The 22139-nt window shown below is 44.6% G+C and overlaps 1 protein-coding gene across 8 annotated transcripts in view; it reads left to right on the forward strand.

Moving 5' to 3' along the window:
- The window catches only part of AKAP13 (A-kinase anchoring protein 13), a 324022-nt gene that overhangs the window by 128187 nt on the left and 173696 nt on the right, over positions 1-22139 (forward strand). For all 8 annotated transcript variants that reach the window (XM_040642759.1, XM_040642757.1, XM_040642760.1 and 5 more), the window contains exons 4-5: positions 10285-10581; positions 18496-18679. In XM_040642759.1, the coding sequence (XP_040498693.1) occupies positions 10285-10581; positions 18496-18679 (481 nt within the window). The remainder of the gene's footprint in view (positions 1-10284; positions 10582-18495; positions 18680-22139) is intronic.

A 22139-nucleotide genomic window follows, 5' to 3' on the forward strand; every position in this document is an offset into this window, starting at 1 on the left:
TGCCTTAAATCTGTTTTTAGGGACATCTTCGACTTGTTCCTTCCCTTCCTTCAGCTCTTTACTGAGCTATCACCTTCTCAGTGAGGCCTTACCTGTCTACCTTGTAAAAATACACAGCAGCCGTCAAGGAGCGCCTGGGCGGCTCAGTCGGTTAAGCATCGACTCTTGATCCTCAGTTCAGGTCTTGAGCTCAGGTTCATGAGTTCAAGCCCAGTTGGTCTCCATGCTGGGTGTGGAGCCTACTTAAAATACACAATGGCCTCCTCTCTGTATTCCCTCTTGCCCTTCGCTGATTTTTTTTTTTTCTGCATTGCACTTATCAACTTCTAACACATTATATCTTTTATTTATCTTATTTGTTTTCTACCTGCCTCTAGTAAAATTCGCTTCATGAGGGCATAGATTTCTGTCTGTTTTGTTGGTGCATGCGAAGAAGGCTGTTCTAGGAATCCCTACCATTTGATGGAAGAGCATTTCTACTTTATCTGAATTCACCCCGGTTCTCGGAAGCCACTCTTCTAGAAAGGTTGTGCACACATGGGTGTGTGCCTGCACACACACACACACACACACACACACCCTTTCTTTTGAAAAATGCAAAAGGAGTTTGCTCTGGCTTCTTGAGTTGAATTCTTGCTTGGGGGTGGGAGACTGTTCTCTTTCCAGAGCTACCAATGATGATTTCTGTGCTTCAGTTTGCTGTACTGATAGCCTCAGATTTCCTGTCTGCTGTGGGCAGTGTCAGATTAGTCAAGATTCTTGATGGAAAGTCTGTGCTTGCTTCATGCATCCCAGGCACCGGATAAATGTGCACAGTCTGTTTGCAGCAGCTGCTGCTAGGAGCGATGTCTGCGCGCCCTTTCTGCTCACGTGTGGGATGAGCTCTGCCAGTCCGAGTCATTTTGGTTGACTCTGGGAAGAAAAAGAGCTTTGTGTCTTGTTCTTGCTTTTAATGTCATGTTTCATCCACATCGCTGGCTCTGATTTTTCTTTGAGTTCTCTGCATGTTTCACTGTCAGTGTTTTATAATATTTTTGTTTTTACTAAAACCAGATGATTGATTGACCTTCAAAGGGCAGCTACTTCTTTTTTTTTTTTTTTTAAAGATTTTATTTATTTGACAGAGATAGAGACAGCCAGCGAGAGAGGGAACACAAGCAGGGGGAATGGGAGAGGAAGAAGCAGGCTCACAGCGGAGGAGCCTGATGTGGGGCTCGATCCCGTAACGCCGGGATCACGCCCTGAGCTGAAGGCAGGCGCTTAACTGCTGTGCCACCCAGGCGCCCCAGGGCAGCTACTTCTTGATGTTAGCCTGTAACCTTTTATTATTGGGGGGTGGAAGGGAGAAAGAAACATTTCTAAACTGTGTCCTTTAAAAAAACTTTTTTAACTTCCGATATGAAAATTATTTTTTTCTCTTTTCTCACTCTCTTGCTTATTTTCTAAGGAGAAGTTTACAATAAATTGTGTGTGTGTGTATTTAATTATAAATTGTAAAGACTTTTAAAAGTAATCTTTTCTTGCCTTACTGCCATTGGAAAGCTAGAGACGTGATATGATTCCCCCTTTTTAATAACATAAGTACAATAAAAGTAGCATCTGAGGGGGCAGTTAGGTGGAGGCTTTGGTTTCTACTTTGCCTTTGACTTGTTTGAATGCTTTACAAGTGAGCATGTTACTTTTTAAAACATATAGTAATTTTTAATAAAAACATTTTGAAGACTGAAAACTGTCCTCTCCTGAAAACAAAGCTATCCATGTGCTGATTGACACTAGGCACAGACAGACAAGCTATATAATAAAATGTTACATTCAAAACACCTAAGAATTTTCTGGTTAAGAATATAATTTGCTATGAAAGACAGCCTGAAGTAGATATACACCTCTAAAGACAAAAGGTATTGCCTTTGTAGTAAAGGAAAATATCTCCATTCTTGTCTCTTTGTATGAAAGAAATCTGACCGCAAATCCCATCTTAACTAAACAGTGAGTTTCCTTTAGAGATGAAGCTGAGATTTTTCTTTATAAAAGATTTATGTAGGATTGGTAAGTAATGTAGAGACGTCTGAGTATCCTTGGAAGATAATTCTTGAGAGATATGGAGTACTGTCTTATTGTGTTCATTTTTATTAGTTAAATGTGAATTTAGACCAAGTAAACAATGATTTCAGCATGGAAATGAGACAGGATGTTCAGTGGATGCTGCATACTATTTTTATGAAAGGCTTTGGTACACGGCCTCTCATAAAATGCAGTCTTTTTTTCAGCATGTGTTATTTACTTTAAGAATTTACAGCAAAGGTTCTTGTTGGACAGGAAAACTACAAACATTCATTGACTTAAAATTTGACTCAGGTCTTCTGTTTTTCTTTCTCACTCATCAAAGGGCAGGTACTATATAGAATAGATTTGTCATTAAAAAAAACAAAAAAACCCCACCAAACCCTATGTGCTGTGATGAGAATTCCTTTCGGGTCGATTAAAAATCAGTGCTCACAGCCCAGTCTGAGTAAGCAGCTCTACAGGTAGATCACGCTGTAGCTCTCACTTCCTGTGAACCCGCACCTGCCTCCAGTAGCTGATGTCCACAGTTGCCAGATGGAGTTACACGTTGGAAAAGAAGTCGTCGACTTTAAACTGGCCTAATCTCAGAACGCTGGACCCTCCCTCTCTGGCAAAGGAATCTGTTACTTTGTATTGGACACTTTCTGATAGTCTCCCTGTTCTAAAACACTCCTGCTGTAAGGCTGTTCCTAGAAAGGTATGATTGTAGATTTAAAAAATCTTAAATTATTGTCCCAGTGCTAGTCAGTACATGGAGTTGCTATCCTGGAAAAACAAACTGAGAACTGGTTGAAGGGGAAAACTCTCTGTTGTCTCCTGTCCCAGCTGTAACGCTTCTGTGGACATTGTATACTTGGAGCTGAGGACCCAGCACCGGACTCTGAGCCACATGCATTACAGTGGAGGCAACGGCTCTGCCAAGGGAGTGAAAATTGGCTTTTGGGGGGCAAAGAATCTCACTGTGTCTATATAAGCACAGAGACACATGTACAAATAGAGGATGTATGTCGAGCATTAAAGTCTCATCAGATGGGGGTGGTGAACAGAGAAAAATGTCTACAAAGGTTCCTTGAGGGGATGACAGTGATAAAACACTTGAGAGCCACTGCCTTACGGTAATAGGCTGAAATGTGGTAAATCACGTTTTGTATTAATTAGCCCCTCCCCCCCCCCCAAAATGTACATGATGACATTCCTGTGCCGGTTGTTCTTTTTGCCCAATTCTGCTTAAATACTCTTTCACAAAAAGAGACATTTTACACACCTACAAAATTTGCACATGTACCTTTAGACCACCAAAAACTAGGTGCTTTCTGCACATAATCCTGAAGACCGAAATTTTCCTTTAACCCTGTGTAGCCACTTCTTAAATACTTTGATGGCACACTGAAATAGTAAAATACAGTATTTCTGTGTTTTCCACCGTTGACTCCTTACCCCAGCCTTTCTCTCAGAATGTCCTCTGAGTGGGGCGCCTGGGCCGTGCGGTCGGTTGAGCATCCGACTCTTGGTTTCAGCTCAGGTCGTGATCTCGGGGTCATAGGATCAAGCCGTGTAGGCTCTGTGCTCCGAGGAGAATCGCAGCTTGAGTTGCTCTCTCTCCCTGTCTTTCCCTCCTTACCCCCCCCCCACATATTCTCTCTCTCTCTCTCTCTCTCTAATGAATAAATAAATCTTAAAAAAAGAACATGCTCTGAGTGGGGCTGGGCTGGGCTGTCCAGCAAGCACTTCCAGGGTTCCTTTTTGATAGTTGGTCAAACAAAGTCCCAATTGTTTCATCCTCAGAAGAGAAGGCCCGGATGGGATGTGTGCCACTTTTAGCTTAATAGGAAATGAAGTAATTCTTGGGTCATGCTTCAGCAGAGTTGTTTATCTGTAGCAGTATTTCGTTTCCATGGGCACAGTACTTCATACAGTGATAAGGAGCCTGCAGAAGTGCTCTCCAGCTTCATGAGCATACATACCTCCTGACCTGCTAGCTTAAAAAAGGTTAGAATTAGATGCTTTTAAGAGGAGCATTAGCAGTTAATTAACATTGTTGCTTCTCAGCTAGCTGCCTTTTCTTTTTTTTTTTTTTTTAAGATTTTATTTATTTGACAGAGCACAAGCAGGGGGAGTGGGAGGGAGAGGAGAAGCAGGCTGCTGCTGAGCACAGAGCCCGATGCGGGGCTCCATCCCGGGACCGTGGGAGCATGACCTGAGCAGGAGGCAGGTGCTTAACTGACTGAGCCACCCAGGCGCCCCCCAGCTAGGCGCTTCTTGTGGTTTTGTTTATTCTGCATTTCCCGCCTTCTCTTTACCTTTTCAGTTCTCCAGTGCCAAAGACAACTTTTAGCTCCGGAGCTTTCCTGGGTCCTGCCACAGAAACTCTTTGTAGAGTATTGGGAATCTCTTTTCCTCGAGTGACCTAAACAGGAACATTTTAAATTTAGTTTAGTTTAGTTTTACAGACAGTGGAGAGGGAGGGCCAGAGGGAGAGAGAGGATCTTAAACAGGCTCCACGCTCAGCACAGAGCCTGACGCAGGGCTCCATCTTACCACCCTGAGATCATGATCTGAGCCAAAATCAAGAGTCAGACGCTTAACTGACTGAGCCACCCAGGCGCCCCTCAACAGGAACATTTTAATAGCTAAATAGTAATAATAATAATAATAATAACAACAACAACAACAACTACCCGTTTTTGATGCCTGTCTCAGGCAGGTGCTTTGTGCGTGGCCATCTCTACTGGTTTTAACAGTCAGGAAGGCGGTGGTGTTGGGCTTCGTGTTGGAGTGACTTCTTCAGGATGAACTACCCTGTGTGCAGTGGAGGGTGAAGAGTCCACCTGGTGTTTTCTGACTCCTCAGCTAGTTGCCAGCATACCTCAGTCAGGAACAGATCCCCCTCACCCCAGAATTTACTTCATATTTCTGTCGTACAAGAAAGAACTGGACCCGATTGCCCGGTAGATGGAGGAGGCAGTTTTAGAAATGGAATTGGAGCTTAGGCCGTATTTCTTTACTGGTTGGTTTCTCTTTTTCCCTTCTTTAAATTCTCTGAGGCTGCTTCCTTCAGAAGGAGCTCAGTAAATTTTTCAGAACTTCCCTTTCTAAAAAGACTTGTGATTCTTATTTTCCTTCTTTGTTACCAGGAGATTGAGTGGAAGGAGCAACACAGCGCCACGATCAGAAAACCCTGCTGCTCTTCTTTCTACTGCAGCTTCTGTTTTTATGTGAAGAGAGGCTGAATTGTGGCGATCATATCAGATTGGCTGTGGTTTCGTGTCTTCTCAGTATAGGTGTGGGCATCGTTCATACCTGGCGTTCCGTGTATGCAAAGGCAGTTGGAAGGCTGATGGCCCCTGGAGAGTCATGTCCCTAGAGCTAATTTATGGCAACAATACGTTGTATGTGTGCAAATGTGGTGGGTTTTGTTTTATTACTGGGTCCATATTATATAACTTTGTTTTTTAACATGTTGGGTTTTTTCCCACCAAATGCTTTATCTGAAAGGTTATAGGGATTAAAAAATAGTCTTGAGACCCACTCGAGCATCATAGAAAACACTAGTGTGAGAGAGTAGCCCGGCAGCCTCGTGCACTGATTTCCAGACAGTGCGGTGAGGTCCTGTGGTTTTGAGTGGTAGTAGTTCTTGCAGTGTACTCTAGGCTTTTAAAAAGGCCGGTCCAGGACACCCTCAGCCCTCCAGTGCTCTTTTACTCCTCAGTGTTTCTTTTAAAAAAGAAGCCTGTAATCATACCAAACAAATTCCAGATTTATGGCACATTTTACGTAGGATGATTCATAGTCTCTCCTTCAGATCGTGAGTTCATGTCTGAAGGGAAAAATATCAGGCTTACAATCGCATGGTTGCTCCTGGGTTTCTGTTTCATGGCCTCTTCTGACATTGTGCCTCCTCTGATATGCAGTTTTATTTTACACAAAAATGTATACACAGAGCTGACAGTAGTTCACCCATCCATCTACCACCTTCCACCTCCACCTTCTAACCAGTTTCTTCTGCTAAAGCAGCAGAAAGAGAGAGGCACACACAGGCTACTCATAAACACACGTGCGTGTGCACAAACACACATACACACTTCTGAGCCACCTTCTGTTTCTCTCCCCTTTGTTTGTCTTCACCGTATCCTAGCCAGGTAGACGTCTGTGCACACACTTCTACACTTGGCAGTTTGGAATAAGGTGGTGTTGCTTCACCATAGCTTTTTTGTGCCCACGTACCTTGTGTGTGTGTGTGTGAGGAAATTGAAGACCTGGAATATGGGATGAACTCTCTCTATACAGAAGGAGCTCTTACAGGGTGGTGGATGCCATTAGTGGCATTGTGACTCGCTTTCTCGTTCAAGCTTCTGGATTTCTCACCTTTGCACAGGCTTGAGACTTGTAATGCTGTGCTCTAATTATTGGTTAGATTCATGAACCACACCGTTCTTACTTTAAAGTAATTCTTTTGACTGAAATACGTATTGTTACACCCATCTGTCTATCTTATTTAATTGGAAGTGATGTTGTTTTGGGTGATGATATTAAAGAATTTGAGAAGACTCTTCTAAATTCTAGCTCTTGACTTATAAGACCAGGAGACTGTCCAGATTTAATAGAGGTGTTGTCATTTACCTCAGTAGCTAAGAAGTAAGGAAAATAGGTTTGAACCCAGGTCTCTGCTGTCACTAAGCCTCCAGATGTAACCAAGTTAATATCTTCCCGAAACTGTAGTTTCCATCCCTTGAACTTACCTTCTGCTTCCATTTTTATGCTTTTCAAATGTTTTCTATTCTTGGAATCTCTTGCTAACTTTCTCTCCCTGTCTGGCTTCTTCCTGGTGACACCCACAGGCTTTGACCTCTGGAGAAACGCTGGGGCCTTATGGGCTGCTCCGTCATGCTATAAATGAAGAAGTTGAGGCCCAGAGAAGCAGAGGTGATCTAGGGTTGCACAGCCTAACAGTCGCACAGCCAGGGTTTGAGCATGGTGTTTTTATTCCTTCCCTGTTGATTGTTCCATGGTCCCCTTATTTCCTCTTCAAGTATTGTACCCATAAATCTTGGGAGAAGGGGCAGACTCTAGAGGAAGGAGGTTGGCTTAAGTTCTAATTCTGCCACCTAGGAGCTTTATCACTGTGGGCAAATTACTTAATACTCTTGTGCCTGGTCTCTGCATCTGGTAAATGGGTATCATAAATAGTATCTACCACATGGGGTTGCTATGAGGAGTACATGAACTGTTACTTGGAAAGCACAGAGAACAGAGCCTAGCACATCGCAGGTATTATGTAAGTGTGTGTTAGGTAACATGAGAGGCACCGTACATCTGAGTTCTGAGGGTTACTGTGAAGAACCCCGGGGGTTGCAGAGCTGGGAGCAAGGTGCCTGTCAGGAAGTTTCTTCTTAGTGGCCACCGCCTTTGTGAAGTCTTCTTGCTCTTACCTGTGAAATGTCCTGCTTTTCTCCTACCATTTGCACTGTGTGTTTCTTCTAGAACCCATCCCACTTTGACTTCCTTTGCAGTTCTCTGTAACGTGTTTGACTCCCCCTTACAGACTGTAAACCTCTGGAAGGCTGACACGGAGGGCTGAGACTCTCACCCTTGTAATCACAGTGCTCTGGGCTTGGTGCATATCTAGCTGTTGGATGTTACAGAACAGTTTTGTGTTTTCTGTTTTACCTTTTTAAAAAAGATTTTATTTATTTGAGAGAGAGCGAGAGCATGCATGAGCAGGGGTGGGGGTGCAGAGGGAGAGAGAGAAGCCCTGACGCCGGGCTCCATCCCAGGACCCCAGGATCATGACTTGAGCCAAAGGCAGATGCTTAACCAACTAAGCCACCCAGGTGCCCCATTATAGAACAGTTTAAAAGAAACACTTTCTGCCAGAAACATCTCCAAACCTACTACCTCAATCTGTCGACGTTGTTTTATATAATTAGGCTGACTGCCCTTCCAAGGAAGATTAAGACTTTTTTCCTGATTTCATTTCATATGTTAAATGTATAAATTCAACACATGTGTTGGATTGAAATACGTATGTGGGTGTGTACACACGCACGTGCGGTTACACACACATGCACCAGGCAGGGGATGCTCCCTTTTCCTGCAGCCTTCAGAGAAAGAATTCAGCGCAGAGGGCGGGAGGTGTACGTGGTGGAGTTACGTGTTTATGTGGAAGCTGATCTCAGTGGTTAATGAACCTGTTCTTCTTGCTCAATAGTCTTACTGGCCTGTCATTCAAGTATTAGACTCCTTGCAGTTAGGGACAGAACTCTTGCATCAGGACATAATAGGCCACGTCCTTTGGCATCAGACTTGAATTTGAATAATGGATTCTGCTTCTTAATATCTGTGTAACCTTGGGCACATTACTTCTTGAAGTCTCAGTTTTGTCATCTAACACGAGGACAATACGTACCTCATAAATTTGTTGTCTAGAGAAAATGACATGTCCGGTGCCTGGTATGTAGTAGGTACTTGGTCAGTAAATACTTGTAACCACCCTCAAGTTACACAACAGTGAGAAATTTCTTTTGTCATGAGGGTAAAGGGCTTAAGGAGGCCCCTGGAGAATCGTATGCGGAAAATCAATTTACGTATTATTCTCATTGTTCTCATGGGAAAAACAATTACTGTTTTCTCTTTCAAAGGCAGCAGAAAGCTTAGTTTGTTCTGTGCCTGACTGAAGCCACTCCTGGCCTGTGGCCACAGTATGGAAAGTGAGATCTGTGGACCCGGAGATGGCTTGCTTGGCCTCACTCCCACTGTGGACAAGCAGTGTCTGCGTGCAAGGGGGTGCGGGGAAACTGGGTGTGCTGTGGCCTGCGGTGAATCTGGCAAGGCACAAGGTGGCATTCCTTACGCAGCAGAAACACCCAACTCCATTTTCCTTTCTGTTTTTCTCATCAGAAAGGTATTTTTTGGAAGAAGAATGATGATGATAGGAGTGTACTTTTAGCCAGTTGAGATTGTCTTGGGAAGTTGCGGGAAAACAATGTGTTTCAATGACTATGTTCTGCGTGTTGTACATACTTCGTTCTCGGAGGCTAAAAATCCAGCAGAGACCGATTCTCCAGGCAGGCCTTACCCGCAGAGACAGTGTGGATTTTACTCCAGTGGAGCTCTCTGGGGCGGCGTGTGTGTGGCAGCTCGTGAGGTCTGCCGTCTGTATGGTGGGCACTGACCTCGAGCATGCTTGCTGTCCCTGAGCCGGCCTTCTGGCCACAGCATTGCATCGTCCCTGTGTGAACCAGATGATTTTGTGGATGTCATTACATGACAGGAAAGAACATGTATCTGACAGCAGAAGTCATTTTGTAGGCCTTGAATTGCTAATAGTGAAATAAAATCAAGTAGTTCTGTACTTTTCAAAATGTTTCCTCATTTGATCGATTCACGGTGGTGATAATAGGGTAGTACTGGGGAACCCGTGTCATTCCTCTTATATTAACCAGTCCGCGTGGCTTTCTCCCTGTTGGGTTTCCAGACCTAGCTCAGTTCAGTCGTATCAGACTTGCTAGGCCTGACAAGATCCTTGAGCTTTCATGCTTTGTGCTGTTCGAGCCATAATTCAGTACATCCTGAGATCCCCAGAGACGGTTCGGTGCCAAACATTAGCTATAGGGATACATCTGGGGTACAAAGTTATTTGCAGGCAGTAAGGGAACTAATTCATAGTTGCAAATAACAGTTCGCAAAAAAGAGCTGGAAATAAGTATAAAGAAGTTTGGATTGCTGTCAGAGCAGAGCAAGGAGGGGTTTCTTTTAGGAAGGAGAACTTGTGTATTGTGCAAGAAGAACAAAGAGGACCCACCAGTGTCCTCCTTCCAGCGGGAGGACTCTAAGACTGTCCTCCTTCCAGTGGGAGGTTTCTAAGACTGTCCTCGTCCCAGCAAGGGTGGGCGTGGGGGTGGGGAAAGACTGTCTTCCTTCCAGCGGGAGGTCTCTAAACTGTCCTTCTTCTAGCGGGAGGAATCAAATACTGTCGTCCTCCCAGCGGGGGGACTCTCAGACTGTCTTCCTTCCAGCGGGAGGACTCAGAGACTGTCCTCCTCCCAGCAGGGGGACCCTGAGACTGTCCTCCTCCCAGCAGGGGGACTCTCAGACTGTCCTCCTCCCAGCAGGGGGACTCTGAGACTGTCTTCCTTCCAGCGGGAGGACACTGAGACTGTGTCCTCCTGCGAGTGGGTGGAATCTAAGACTGTTTTCTTTGCTCCGTGTGTTTTTTTTTAGGTCACGACTGCTGCGAGACTGTGAAGGTGCTGCTCTGTGCTTCCAAGGAGGGCCTTCCCGTGTTTGTGGTGGCTGAAGAAGACTTCCAGTTCATCCAGGATGAGGCATACGATGCAGCCCAGTTCCTGGCGACCAGTGCTGGGAATCAGCAGGCTCTGAACTTCACCCGTTTTCTTGACCGGTCGGGACCCCCGTCTGCGGATGTGAATTCCCTTGATGAGAAGGTCGCCCTGGCATTCAGACACCTGAAGCTGCCGGCGGAGTGGAATGTGTTGGGGACAGATCACACTTCGCATGGTAAGCACCTAAATGACCCACAAACGGACCGAGTTTGGAATACTTCGGTTTTTCAGTGGGGCTGCTTCTGTACGATCATTGTTCTCCAGCCTTTCACAGTGGCTGGATAAATCTTGCAATTGCTGGAGCAGAGTGGCCTTGATGGCTTCTCTTCTCAGTTCTTCGGCTGAGCTGTTAAACCTGTTCTCACAGTGAAATGCCCAAGCCAGAGCTTGCTGTGGCTGTTTTCAGTTCCCACTTAGAGCAGAGAGCAGCACACACATCACCTTGCCGTGGGTCCAGAGTTCTCGCTGCTTCTCCCAAGCCTAGAAAGTGACCTATCGTTCGTGAGGACAGTAACAACTGTTGGTCATCCTTTTGGTATTGAATTATCAAAGATGGCTTTCATTATTGTATTCTGAAGTTTTCGAGAGACTCCATGAGTTGGAGGAAAGAAAAGATGGGGGATTGAGGGGGGGGGGAGCACTAGAGCCACCTGGGCTCTGAGAAGCCCCACACTTCTTTAACCAGAGCAGTTTCACTCTTGACTTGTTTTATCTACTGGCTGTCCGTAGAACAGTTCACTGAGGGCTCCACTTATTAAAAAACCGCTGGTGGAGTAACTGTGTATGTTCCTCTTACTCAGACAGGGGTTTTCCTGCATAATCATTCCTGTAGCAGATGAGTATCCACTAGATGTCATGGTTTTATGGTTGTAATTAAGTGAAACACTATATGCTTGGGTCCAATAAATAACACCCTCTTTCCCTCCTGAGTTCAAATCAAATGGAAAGGTTTAGGAGTTAGGCAGGTGGAGGTCAGAATGTTTGCTCTGCTACTGATGACAGCTCGTTGGGCTGTGATGCTGCATCTGCCAGAAGGGTTTGCTCCTCTTCCTGCTTTATTCCTGAAAGCGCTGGACAGTCACAGGACTGCCCTACAGTGGCCACCCAGCTCTGATTATCGTATTCTGTAGGGAGAGCGGGCCAGAAGTCACCTTCTCTGCCCGTGAGCAGATCCTGAGCAGGAACACCCAGAGGGGGCTGGGTCAGGGGGCTGCTCAGGGCCTGCTCTCACAGACTTCCTCCCATGGAAGAATGCTACCGAGGTTTGCCAGCTATGGTTCTCCGAAATCCTATGATCAGCTGCAGGAATGGTGTCCCTTAGCATCAGGGGCTGGCTGCAGCAAACTACCGGAACAGTCCTCCCCTAGTAAAATAAAAAAGAAAGTGTGGACTCTAAAATCCAATCAAGGAAAAAAGCATTTATTCTTTTCTCTTTCTAATTAATGCAGTGACCAAGGACCCCTGCACTGCTAAGATCTAAAGATCAAAATATTTGCCATCATATGGGGCATGAGCACCTTTTTAGAAACCTCATGTTGAGTGAGGCTTTATACCTCTAGCCCCTCCTGGTCTGCATTGGTGTGGCAATGATAATTCTGGTTGCCATTGACAAATCAGTGTCAAGATGGGGTTGCATTAGCTATTTATGGAGCTTATGGTGTTTTTATGGTTTTGCTTTTGTCTTTATTGAAAGAGGGCACAGGAGTTGGATGGTTTGTTCCTAGTACCACGATTAAAAAGAACTGTTAGAAAAAGCACAGGTCTGAAACTTTGGGCCTGTCACTTCCCCTCTCTGGGTCTCGGCTTCCCTGTCTTTCATAGGGAACTGGCCAGCTTTGATACTTTTGTGGACTTGCCATGTGCTTCTTCAGTTTCTGTTGCACAAAATTTGCAAGTGGTACTAGCAAAAGCTGAATCAAGTTTGAATAGTTAGTGAAGTGCATTAAAACCACAGTAAGGTACCATTACCCACCTATTGAAAGGGTAAAATCAGAAATACCAGGGGCTGGCAAGGCCACAGAACAACATCTCATACATTGCAAGTGGGAGTGCAGAATGATGCGGGTGCCCTAGAAGATGGTCTGGCAGTTTCTCATGAGGTTAAGTGTACATTTACTATATGACCCAGCAGTTCCACATTTGGCTGTTTATTTTAGAGAAATGAAAACTTCTATTTACTCAGAAAATCTTTGCACAGATATGCAGTGTTATTTCTAATCACTCAGAAGTGCAAACAACCCAGATCTCTCTCATTGGGTGAATATATAAACCAGTAGTGATATATCCATACCATGGAACACTACTCAGCAGTGAAAAAGGGGGGGATAAAATTTGAAAATAATAAAGGGGACAAATTATTGGGGGTCCACATGCAACAACCTGGATGCATTTTGCTAAGTAAAACAAGTCCATTGCCAAAGATTTCTCAGTGTATGGTTCTACTTATATGATAGTCTGAAAAGGGGAAAAACTATAGGAACAGAAAATAGATGAGTAGTTGCCAGGGGCTGGGAGTGGGTATGAGGTCTGACAGCAGAGGGCTGTCATGAGGGAGTTTTAGATGTTGGAATGGTTTTATGTCTTGGTGGTGGTAGTGGTTATAAGAATCTACGCGTGCATTCAAACTCATAGGACTGCACGCCCCCCACAAGTGAACTTTATTGTACGTAAATTACAAATAATTAAAAGAACAAAAAGAAATTGAACAAGTTAGGTATGTATACTTTGCAAGGTGAAAGGCATGCATGGAACTTGATAGACCTACCTTTAAATCAGCAACTGGAATCAGGAACCTCTTTCAAGGGCCAGATTTGCATTCTGCAGTGTAAGTTGTTTCATTAATTGTGGATTAGAATCTACCCCACTGGGTACTTTAAAGGCAGCGTAGCATCAGTTAAGAGGTGCTTGCTGCGAAGGGACGAATGTAAAGGAACATTCTGCTCATATCAGTGGGTTGCAAAGGTACTTAAATAAGGAAGAAGGTACGAAGCAGGCTTGTTGCCTGGGTTAATGAGACAGGTAAACAGGGCACCCTGTTACATAACAGGGCTACTTGCTGTTGAAAGCTAGGATGTTTACAGTTGTCCCAGCCTGATATTTGCACAAAGGGGTCATATAAGATTTGTGTTTAATCCTCCCACTCTTTGTTTAGATGCAGTGCTTTTTAACTTTTTTCAGGTCAGTGACTCCTTTGGAAATAGCTTAGATTTCTCCTCAAGAAGAAGTGCGTATAGGTGCCTACCTGAAACAATTGACATTATTTCAGGGCTTGCTGGTCTCCCTGCACAGCAGGCATGAACATGACGTTAATTCTTGGTTTAGATTTGATGCTGTAATATGGGAAGGGCATAGTAGTGGGCTCCACTTGTTTATAGCCTGGCTACACTCCAAGAGTTTGTGCAAAATAGTTCTTCTCTGTTTCCCAGTTTCTTTATCTGTAAAATGGAGGAAGACCTATTGGGAGAGTGTGTATTGGTGTGTAAGCTCTTTGTTTTGAATATACCTTGACCACTATCCAGTGATCTATTAGAGACAGAACATTGTTGAGCTCTGTTGAGAGATAGTAACATGTCCTATAGGAAGCTACCACAGGACAGCACTAGAAAGCATGGTTCTTGGAAGCAGAATGACACTGTTTTGTTTTTGCTTTTACGTATCTCTAAAGTTACTCTTCACTTTAAACCACGAATGAGAGAGAGTTTGTCCGTCTAGTCCTTCCATCCCTAGTTACATAAAACGGCTTCTATGCTGTACTTTTGGCCTTGGTTCTGCTTTAAATATCAGTAATAAGGATGCATCTGGGTGGAGGGTGAATGGTGGGGCAAGGAGATCTTCCCTGTGAGTAATCAAGTCTCACTTCCTTGTCTCTGCTTCTCAGGGTGGCTGGTGAAAGTGGTGAATTGAGATGGTTTTCACCTGAAGGACCCTCTAGGGTAGCAGGGGCCGGCCCACTGCAGACTAGCTCTGAAGAAAGGGGAGGAGGAGAAACGTCCTGGGGGAAATCTTTGTTCTTAGTCACGGTATTGTGTGACTGAATGAAAAGATCTTATCACCTTTGGGGGTGGGAATCCTCCCCACAAGGAGAAATTTGGGTGGAGAGAAGCATTAGACGAGTTTAAGAAAGACTGCACCAAAAACAGCCAGGGCGTTCTCAGTTCTGTGTATCTGCTGTTGGTTACTAGAACCTCAGCCTTAATTGTTTGGTGTTTTAGTTCCCACACCCCTTCCGTGGAACTCTTTCCTTAGCTACACTCACTAATATTTGCGTCTTTTTTCAGCTATCATAGCTGCTAAAAAATAAAATAAAATACAAAAAGACCACTGGGGATTTTTTTCTTGGCAAAGGATTAATATCTGTTGGTTCCAGGACAAGCAGTTCCTCGTCAGGGCAGGACTTCAGCTCCAAAAGGTTTTGTTGCCTCTCAAACCTTGATTCTGTGACAGGCTACAGGTGTCATTTTTCTACAAGCCCAAGGCTCGCACCGGCCCACCGTTTTCCTTCCCCGTGGAGTGCGAGAATTCCTGCATCGTGCAGACTGCAGCTTTATCTAAGAGGCAGTACAGAACAGTAGAAAGAATGGTGATTTTGGAATCTCATAGATATGAATTCAAAGAATACTATGAGCAGGGCATTTAGGTGGATTGATGGGGAAGGGAAAATATATGTAGTCTTTGATTGCTAGATTGTTCACAGAATTTAGAACATTTTGCTTCAGCGGAAAATCCAGCATATTCCTCATGGTTGAATGCCTGCTAGACACGTTCGCTTTCTCTGCAGATCGGAGGGAATGGGTGTGGCAGGTGCTTCAGGCATATAAGTGGATGGCAAGTGGGACTTAAGACATTTTTTACAACCTTCTCTATGGGTAGAAGCCGGGCCTCCATAGAGATTTTTCCAATTTAGCATGGTTAAATTGGAAAGCCAGCCAACCAACACATGGTCTATGAAATAAATTACAACCTAAAAGAAATGGGAAAGTATCATGAGTATTCAGATGGAAGACTCCCCGAGTATAATTTTCTTTAAGAAACCAAAGAAAAATTTAGAAGAGCTTTCCCATTTGTCCTTAAAAGCTCAAAGAGGGCAAACCTATTATGAAATTAGAAAAGCAACCAGGAGAAAAATAAGTTTAGGGAGTATCTACTTAATATGCTGGAAGCCCCTCAGTCAGGGTTCAACCAGAGAATCAGAACCAGCAGGAGAAATATGCATTAAGATTCATTGCAGGGCACGGCTTACATGATTGTGGGGGCTGGTTAAGCAAGTCCGAGATTCATAAGGCAGGCATAGGGGAGAAGATCATGGGCAGGCTCAGACCCACTGAAATGAGCCAAAGCTGTCATCCTCAGTGAGTCAGGAAGGGGAGATCCGGAGCAGGACGGAGCCCCAAGAGCACAGGCTCAGGCCATCCTCCAGGGGAAACCTCAGCCCTGCTTTTAAAGCCTTCCAGCTGATTCAGTTAGACCTACCCAGATTATCCGGGATAATCTTCCTTATTAAATCAACTGATTAGGGGCTTTAATTACATCTGCAAAAAGGCATCACAGTGAGGGCAAAGATGGAAAGGGAGTTGCTTGAAATGATGCAGGGACATCCAGAATCCCATAGCATAATTAAATTCAAATTGGGGACAAAGGACTCAATTGACATCACAGGAAATGCAGTTAGTGATCTGAAGAACGAAGTTGAGTAACTCTCAGAATACAGAGAGAAAAGACAAAGGATCCTGAGGCAAAAATACAGAATATAGAGACTAGACTACAGAAATTGGTCCTTAAATTGTAGGCGTGCTGGAGATTAAACTGAGACAAAAGGAATAAAAACAGTAACGAAGGATAAGTTGGGTAAACATTTTTATTTATTGGAGGAAAACATGAAAAGGTGCTTTTTGTAAACCACAGCATTAGCTCGCTTGCCTGATTGCTTGATTTTTACAAAAAGAGGATGGAGTTAATGGAGTGGGTATGGTCTCCAGACTTGACAGAATTTTCAAATCTTGCTGATTCTCGTTGTTGGTAAGTTATTAACCTGTCTTAGTCTGCAAACTGAGGTTAATGAGACCTCATAGGGTTACTGAGAGCGTGAAAAGCGTTAATACAAAATATATAGCCCAGAGCGTGGCATCTCGCCAGTCCTGACCATGAGTTACACTTCTTGTCATCTGTTGATTGCAGAAAGGGGGCAACCTACAAGTACATGTGGCACCTGCTGCTTAGGACCTTAGAATCAGGCCTGGGGAGGACACAGGTGCTGGAACCAGGGTGCCAGCTTTGGGCAGGTGCATGGCTTTGTTGTTAGAAGTCGTAAATACGGAGCTGACTCAGGAAATCAGGGATCAGAAAGGGTGAGGGTGTAGAGAAAACTGCTTTGAGGAGGTGTCGCCTAGAAAGGCTGGAATTGACCAGTCTCTAAAAAGTCACATAGTTCCTGGTCCGTGCCTTATTAGCTCTTTGGTTTTGATAAGGACGTCAGAGTGCTTGTGAACAACTGTAAGGCACAAGTCAGGTGGTGATATTTGATCTTCTGTGAAGGTTCTTTCTGCCCTTTTGTCTGGCCCTGCCACCTGCTCTGAGGTGGTGATTATTACAGTTTGTACCCGCACATGCAGTGGTTTCTTCTGGGGTGTTACCTCTGTCCAGCCATGTGCCTCTGCTGAATACCCTGTAAATTCTTGAATTAGTCAGTGTGCGTGGTTCTGTGGGAAAAATGTAAAATACAAAAGGTAGCTTTTGCGTCTAAGAAAATTTACCTTGGCGATAGGGAGACTAGACTGATTGGAAAGCAGTGAGGTTCGGTGTAAAATCCCAGGTTCAAAGATGGATTCGTTCTTCACTGCTAATCACATGAGAAGCACGGAGGACTTAAGTGTAAGGAGAAAACGGGGCGGGGAGGGTTCCAAGAAGTCTGGGAACCCCCAGGGAAGAAGTTGAGACCCACGGAAGCCATGGAGAATGAGAGGAGGAGGCAGGCACAGCCCCTGGGCGTCATTCCCACTGCAGGGTCGAAGTGGCACCTCCTGGAGGTGAGCCCCGCCCAGCCTCTGGGGCCGCGTATCGCAGCCCTGCCATCTCGGGTTGGTCACAGGAGAAAGCCTGAGGAAGAGAGAGGTTGTTAGCGAACCTGGAACGAAATTCGAAGTCCAAAAGGAGAGAGTGGGGAAAGGGAAGGAACCTAGCATTGAGCGAGGATCTTGTACAGCCGGTCTTTATCCCCGCGCTCCGCCTGCCTCCGCCCCTTCATTGCAGCCACCCTGGGTGTGAGGTGAAGGTGCCCCACTTGGGGATGAAGAAATGAAGTTCAGAGAGGTAAGAATGCATCAGGCCCGGTCTCAGATGGCAAACGACCACATCCGAACCCGGATTTGTCGGACTCCTGAGCCCTTCCTCATTCCACCACTTTCAAAGTGACTAGCCGTATCAGAGGGGCCTTCCCCTTAGGTGAAATAAGCCCAAGTACATGTATTTCTTACTGAACTTACTAGTATATTATCTTAAAATTAGTCTTTCTTATTATGCGCGGAGATGCATTTCTTTTTCATTAAACAAAACAGAAAAAGCTGGCAGTGCTGACAATTTGATTTGCCCTTAATGTGGGGGAATAAAAAGACCTGTGTGTACTTAACAAGCAGAACCTGTTCTCACTGTTTAACCAGACAACTCCTGTCTGGGTGTTATTTTTTTCTTTAATTATACCTTTTATGATACACCCATCTAAGCCCTAGCAGCTATTCCGCATGGGTCCCCACGTTGTGAGGCTGCATTTCTCTCTCTCTCGTTTAAGGAAGAGAACAAATGTGTGAATTCACCCTTATAAATCTGCCTGTATAAATGGATTGCACACACAAGTGTGAAATCAGAGTATGGAAATGGCTTGGTTCTCTTCGGAGACTTTGCTTCCCACCCTGTGTTCCAGCTTTGTTCTGTCTTTACGCAAGAGCTCCTTGTAGCCCGCCACAGTCAGGCTGTTTATGTTGTGGTTTAACTTTAGGATCGTAGGTACTTGGAGGGGTGATGCACACGTCACTTGTTTTTCTGTTTGTTTGCTTGTTGTTTTCCCGTTCTCCATACTGATTTTCTCTCCCGTGTACAGATGGTGGTCCACGGGAGACGTTGATGCATTTTGCTGTGCGGCTGGGGCTGCTGAGGTTGACGTGGTTCCTGTTGCAGAAGCCAGGTGGCCGTGGGGCTCTCAGCATCCACAACCAGGAAGGAGCGACACCTGCGAGCTTGGCCTTGGAGCGGGGTTATCACAAGCTGCACCAGCTTCTGACCGAGTAAGTGCTCCTTCTCCCTGTTGCCTTTCCCTCGTGCCCGGCCCCACCCCCGATGCATCGCAGCACCGCCCACTTGGCGTCTCCGAGTGAGTTTGCCGGGAATTAAAACCTCAGCTCTGGGCCTTGCCTTCTGCTGGAGGCTTGCGAGCTTGCTCCTGCTAACCGCTTCATTGTCTGAGAGACGCACACGTAAGTCATGTTACCGGCTCCTCTCCCTGCCTCACTGCTTCTTGCCTCTCCTACTTTACTGAAAGCTCAGAATAGCTCTTGTCTGTGAGGGTAGCATTCCATTATCATGTATGTAGTTTATCCCGGTTTGGTACAAGGAAAACAGTTTTTCTCCGCCATACAGTTTTTTCTGTTATGTCTTCAAGACTGAAGTTAATTAGAAACAAATATTTTAATGTACTAATTGCGTGCAGAAAATATGCTGAACTGTTGGGTTTGGGTCTGAATGTAATTTCTGTGACTAAAATCAAGAGCTGTGGTCTCTTCATAGGAGTAGCTGGAGAAAGCAGCTGAGTTGTCCTGGAAACGGGCGGTAGGAAATCCTGTGTGTCTGCGCGCTTTCGGCTGTGAGGCACTCTGACTCTTTAGAGAGTCGTTTGAAGGAAAGTTGTTAGTCAAAACATTTGAAGAGTCCTTTTTTCTTGTATAACTAGAGAAAGAAGTGCGTTACAACAGCCGACCTTTTTCCCTGGAATATTTATAAAAGGTGCAAATTTCAGTTGTAGTTTCTCTAGTTTCATACATAGTTTTTACTGTTTTGTGGTCACCCCGTCTTTTCAGCCACATAATCTGAACAAGAATAAACCCTGTGGGATTCGTGTTCTTCAGTAATTGAGGGACCCTTATAAGTTAGGTGGATATTCCCAAATTCCCCAATCTTTTGCTCAGGTTAGACTTAGTTGGTTTTTATCTTTTTATCGTTTGTAGCTGTGTGTGGGGAGTAGGTGGGGGATCTGAAAGGGCCAAGAAGAGATTTCAGGATGTAATGCTACGTACTGTTACTTAAACAGGTCGTTTGTTTGTTTGTTTGTTGTTTACTTCACCTGCCCCGTTAATAACTTTTCTAGTCAAGTCAGAAGGTTCTTTTCAGATGCTTTCTAATGGGTGCTTCGGATACCATGACAGTAGGAGGGGCACTCTTCATCTCAAATGAGCTCTGGATACTTGAGCTCTTCTGCGACAGTATTCCAGGGGGTGATCTGTTCCATTCCTTCGTACTTCCCATCTGGCCAGTGATTAGATTCCTTCTGCTGTTGGCCTCAGGGCCAGAGGACGAGAAGCCCTGTTCCAGAAGTTGAAACGGTTAACTCTGTATAACCGTGGTGCAGTTCGAGAGGCAGTTCGAGAGCAGTTCCTCTAAATGTAATCTTGTAGCTCAGAGTTTTTGCTGGGAAGCAGAGTTGGTTAAGGATTGCCGTCCAAATGGGGAAATGAAGTGATTACAACAGCGTTATTATATACTCGGTGAGGGTGTCACAAGACTTACTGCCGCGCAGCTTTAAGGAAACAAGAGTGTTTGTTCTTGGAGATTTTTTGGCTTACTTTATAGTATGAGCTCTGTTCCATGTGCGAAAGCCACTTACCTCCTTTTGAAGGGAAAACCAACTTGAGAAATCTTCAAATAGAGGACCGCAGTAGGACATTAAAATTAGCAAATAAAAAATGGTAAGGAGGTGATTTTTCTAAAACGCCCGATCTTACTATGATATTAGTAGACTTTGCTAGAATTTCAGCCTTAGAGCCAGGAAAGATCATTGTTAACGGTTGAGGATGAAAGTGAAATCCAGACGGGCAGTGACTGGATCAGAGTGACAAGGTGGCCGGGCCAGAACCAGAAGCCAGATGGCCTAAGAAGCTGTCCAGAGCTCCTTCTGCTCCTAGGATTCTGAACAAGGGGCCCAAGAACATCCTTCATGGGGTCTGCAACCTTTAAAATTATAGGCAAAAGCTTATGCACGTGTGTTTCTGAGCCAGGAGTTTGTCTTGTGAAACTCACAGGGTTGTTCGTGAAAAGCTACGAGTTGTTCCACTGTGTGACACCATCTAATACTTCACTAAAATCTTTAGACTTGGGTGTTCTTACCTCTCCCCTTATTTAAATTAAATGTTTACATATAGGCTCATTTCGTTTTATTTTTTCTTTTCAGTTAATAAGAAATCGAGGTAGGGTTACATACATTTTTACTCTTACAAAATAACTATTTACATGCCAGTCTTAACTGAAAATTCAAGTTTATTTAAATTCTTTTATATGTCTCCCAAAGTAAATTTGTTGCTTTCATTCCTTGCTGCTTACCTTGGTTTTTTGTTGTATTTTATTATTTTTTTAGAGGTGGTGGAAGACGACATTGTGCTGATTAGGGTCCAAGTTCTGTTTGTGTTTATGTGTCTGAGGCTTGTTTTGATAATCCATTTTGATAAACGGAGTCACTTCTGTGTGAAGATCAATTCTGCTGTGCTTGGAAGTAGATTATCTGAATAAGACCCATGTCTTTAGAGAACTCTTGAATCAATACTAAATCCGAGCAGTTAGCAGTAATTCTTCAGGATGTTTTTGACGGCTTCCCTTTTCTGTAATCTGTTATTATTAACTTCCACTGAGTTCAGTGACAGGGAACAGAGAGATTTTGTTGACTCACTGCTCTTTTATTTTAGCTTATATTTTGATCTTGCATTATGACTATGGATGTATTTGTGATCTGAAAATTCACCTTAGACAAAATGTTACCAGTCTTGCCTGAGAAGAGATCTTACCCAGAACACTTAGGGCTGTCCTTGCTTTTAGGTAGATGCACAGTTGTCTTCCTCGTTTTGAAGAGAAGTTAGTTGAACATCCGCTTGCCCGAGGTCTCCTAAGTAGTGATGGGTAGAAGAGGGAGGGACCCCAAGTCTCGAGGCTCTTGGTTGAGCTGAGGCTAGGAGGTGACATGAGATGGGTGTTGCGTTGGAGTCATCCAGAAAGAGATTGTGAGAGCCAGGTGCTATGGGACATCTCACACACAACACATAAGCCATCTGGGGACCTGGATCACTCATCTGGGGGAGGGAAGGAGCTGAGACCAAGAGGCAGTTCCAGGTAGTGGCTAAGTGTGCAGACTTTGGAGTCAAACCAAAGTTTGCAGTTTGGCTCTGCCATTTGTAGCTGTGTTACTGTGGACTCATTACATAACTTTACTGTCTAAGCCTCAGTTTCTGTATCTGCTTGAAAAGAAACAAGGATAATAACACCCACCTCCTGGAATTACAGCCAAGTGCCTGGCATGTGCACTGTGACGAATGGGGGTTATTTGTCACACAGATGGTGGTTATTGCTTGGAGCAGATACAGGGGCAATAGATACCTTGGCTTGAAGAGAGGACAGTATGGTATAGTGGAACTGCTTAGGGATGACGAGCGAAGCTTCCCCACTTAGTAGCCTGTGTGACTTGGAAAAAGGTGGGTAGTCACCTGC

The sequence above is a fragment of the Ursus maritimus genome, unplaced genomic scaffold (assembly GCF_017311325.1).
Source record: "Ursus maritimus isolate PB19 unplaced genomic scaffold, ASM1731132v1 scaffold_27, whole genome shotgun sequence".
Classification (NCBI taxonomy): Eukaryota; Metazoa; Chordata; class Mammalia; order Carnivora; family Ursidae; genus Ursus; species Ursus maritimus.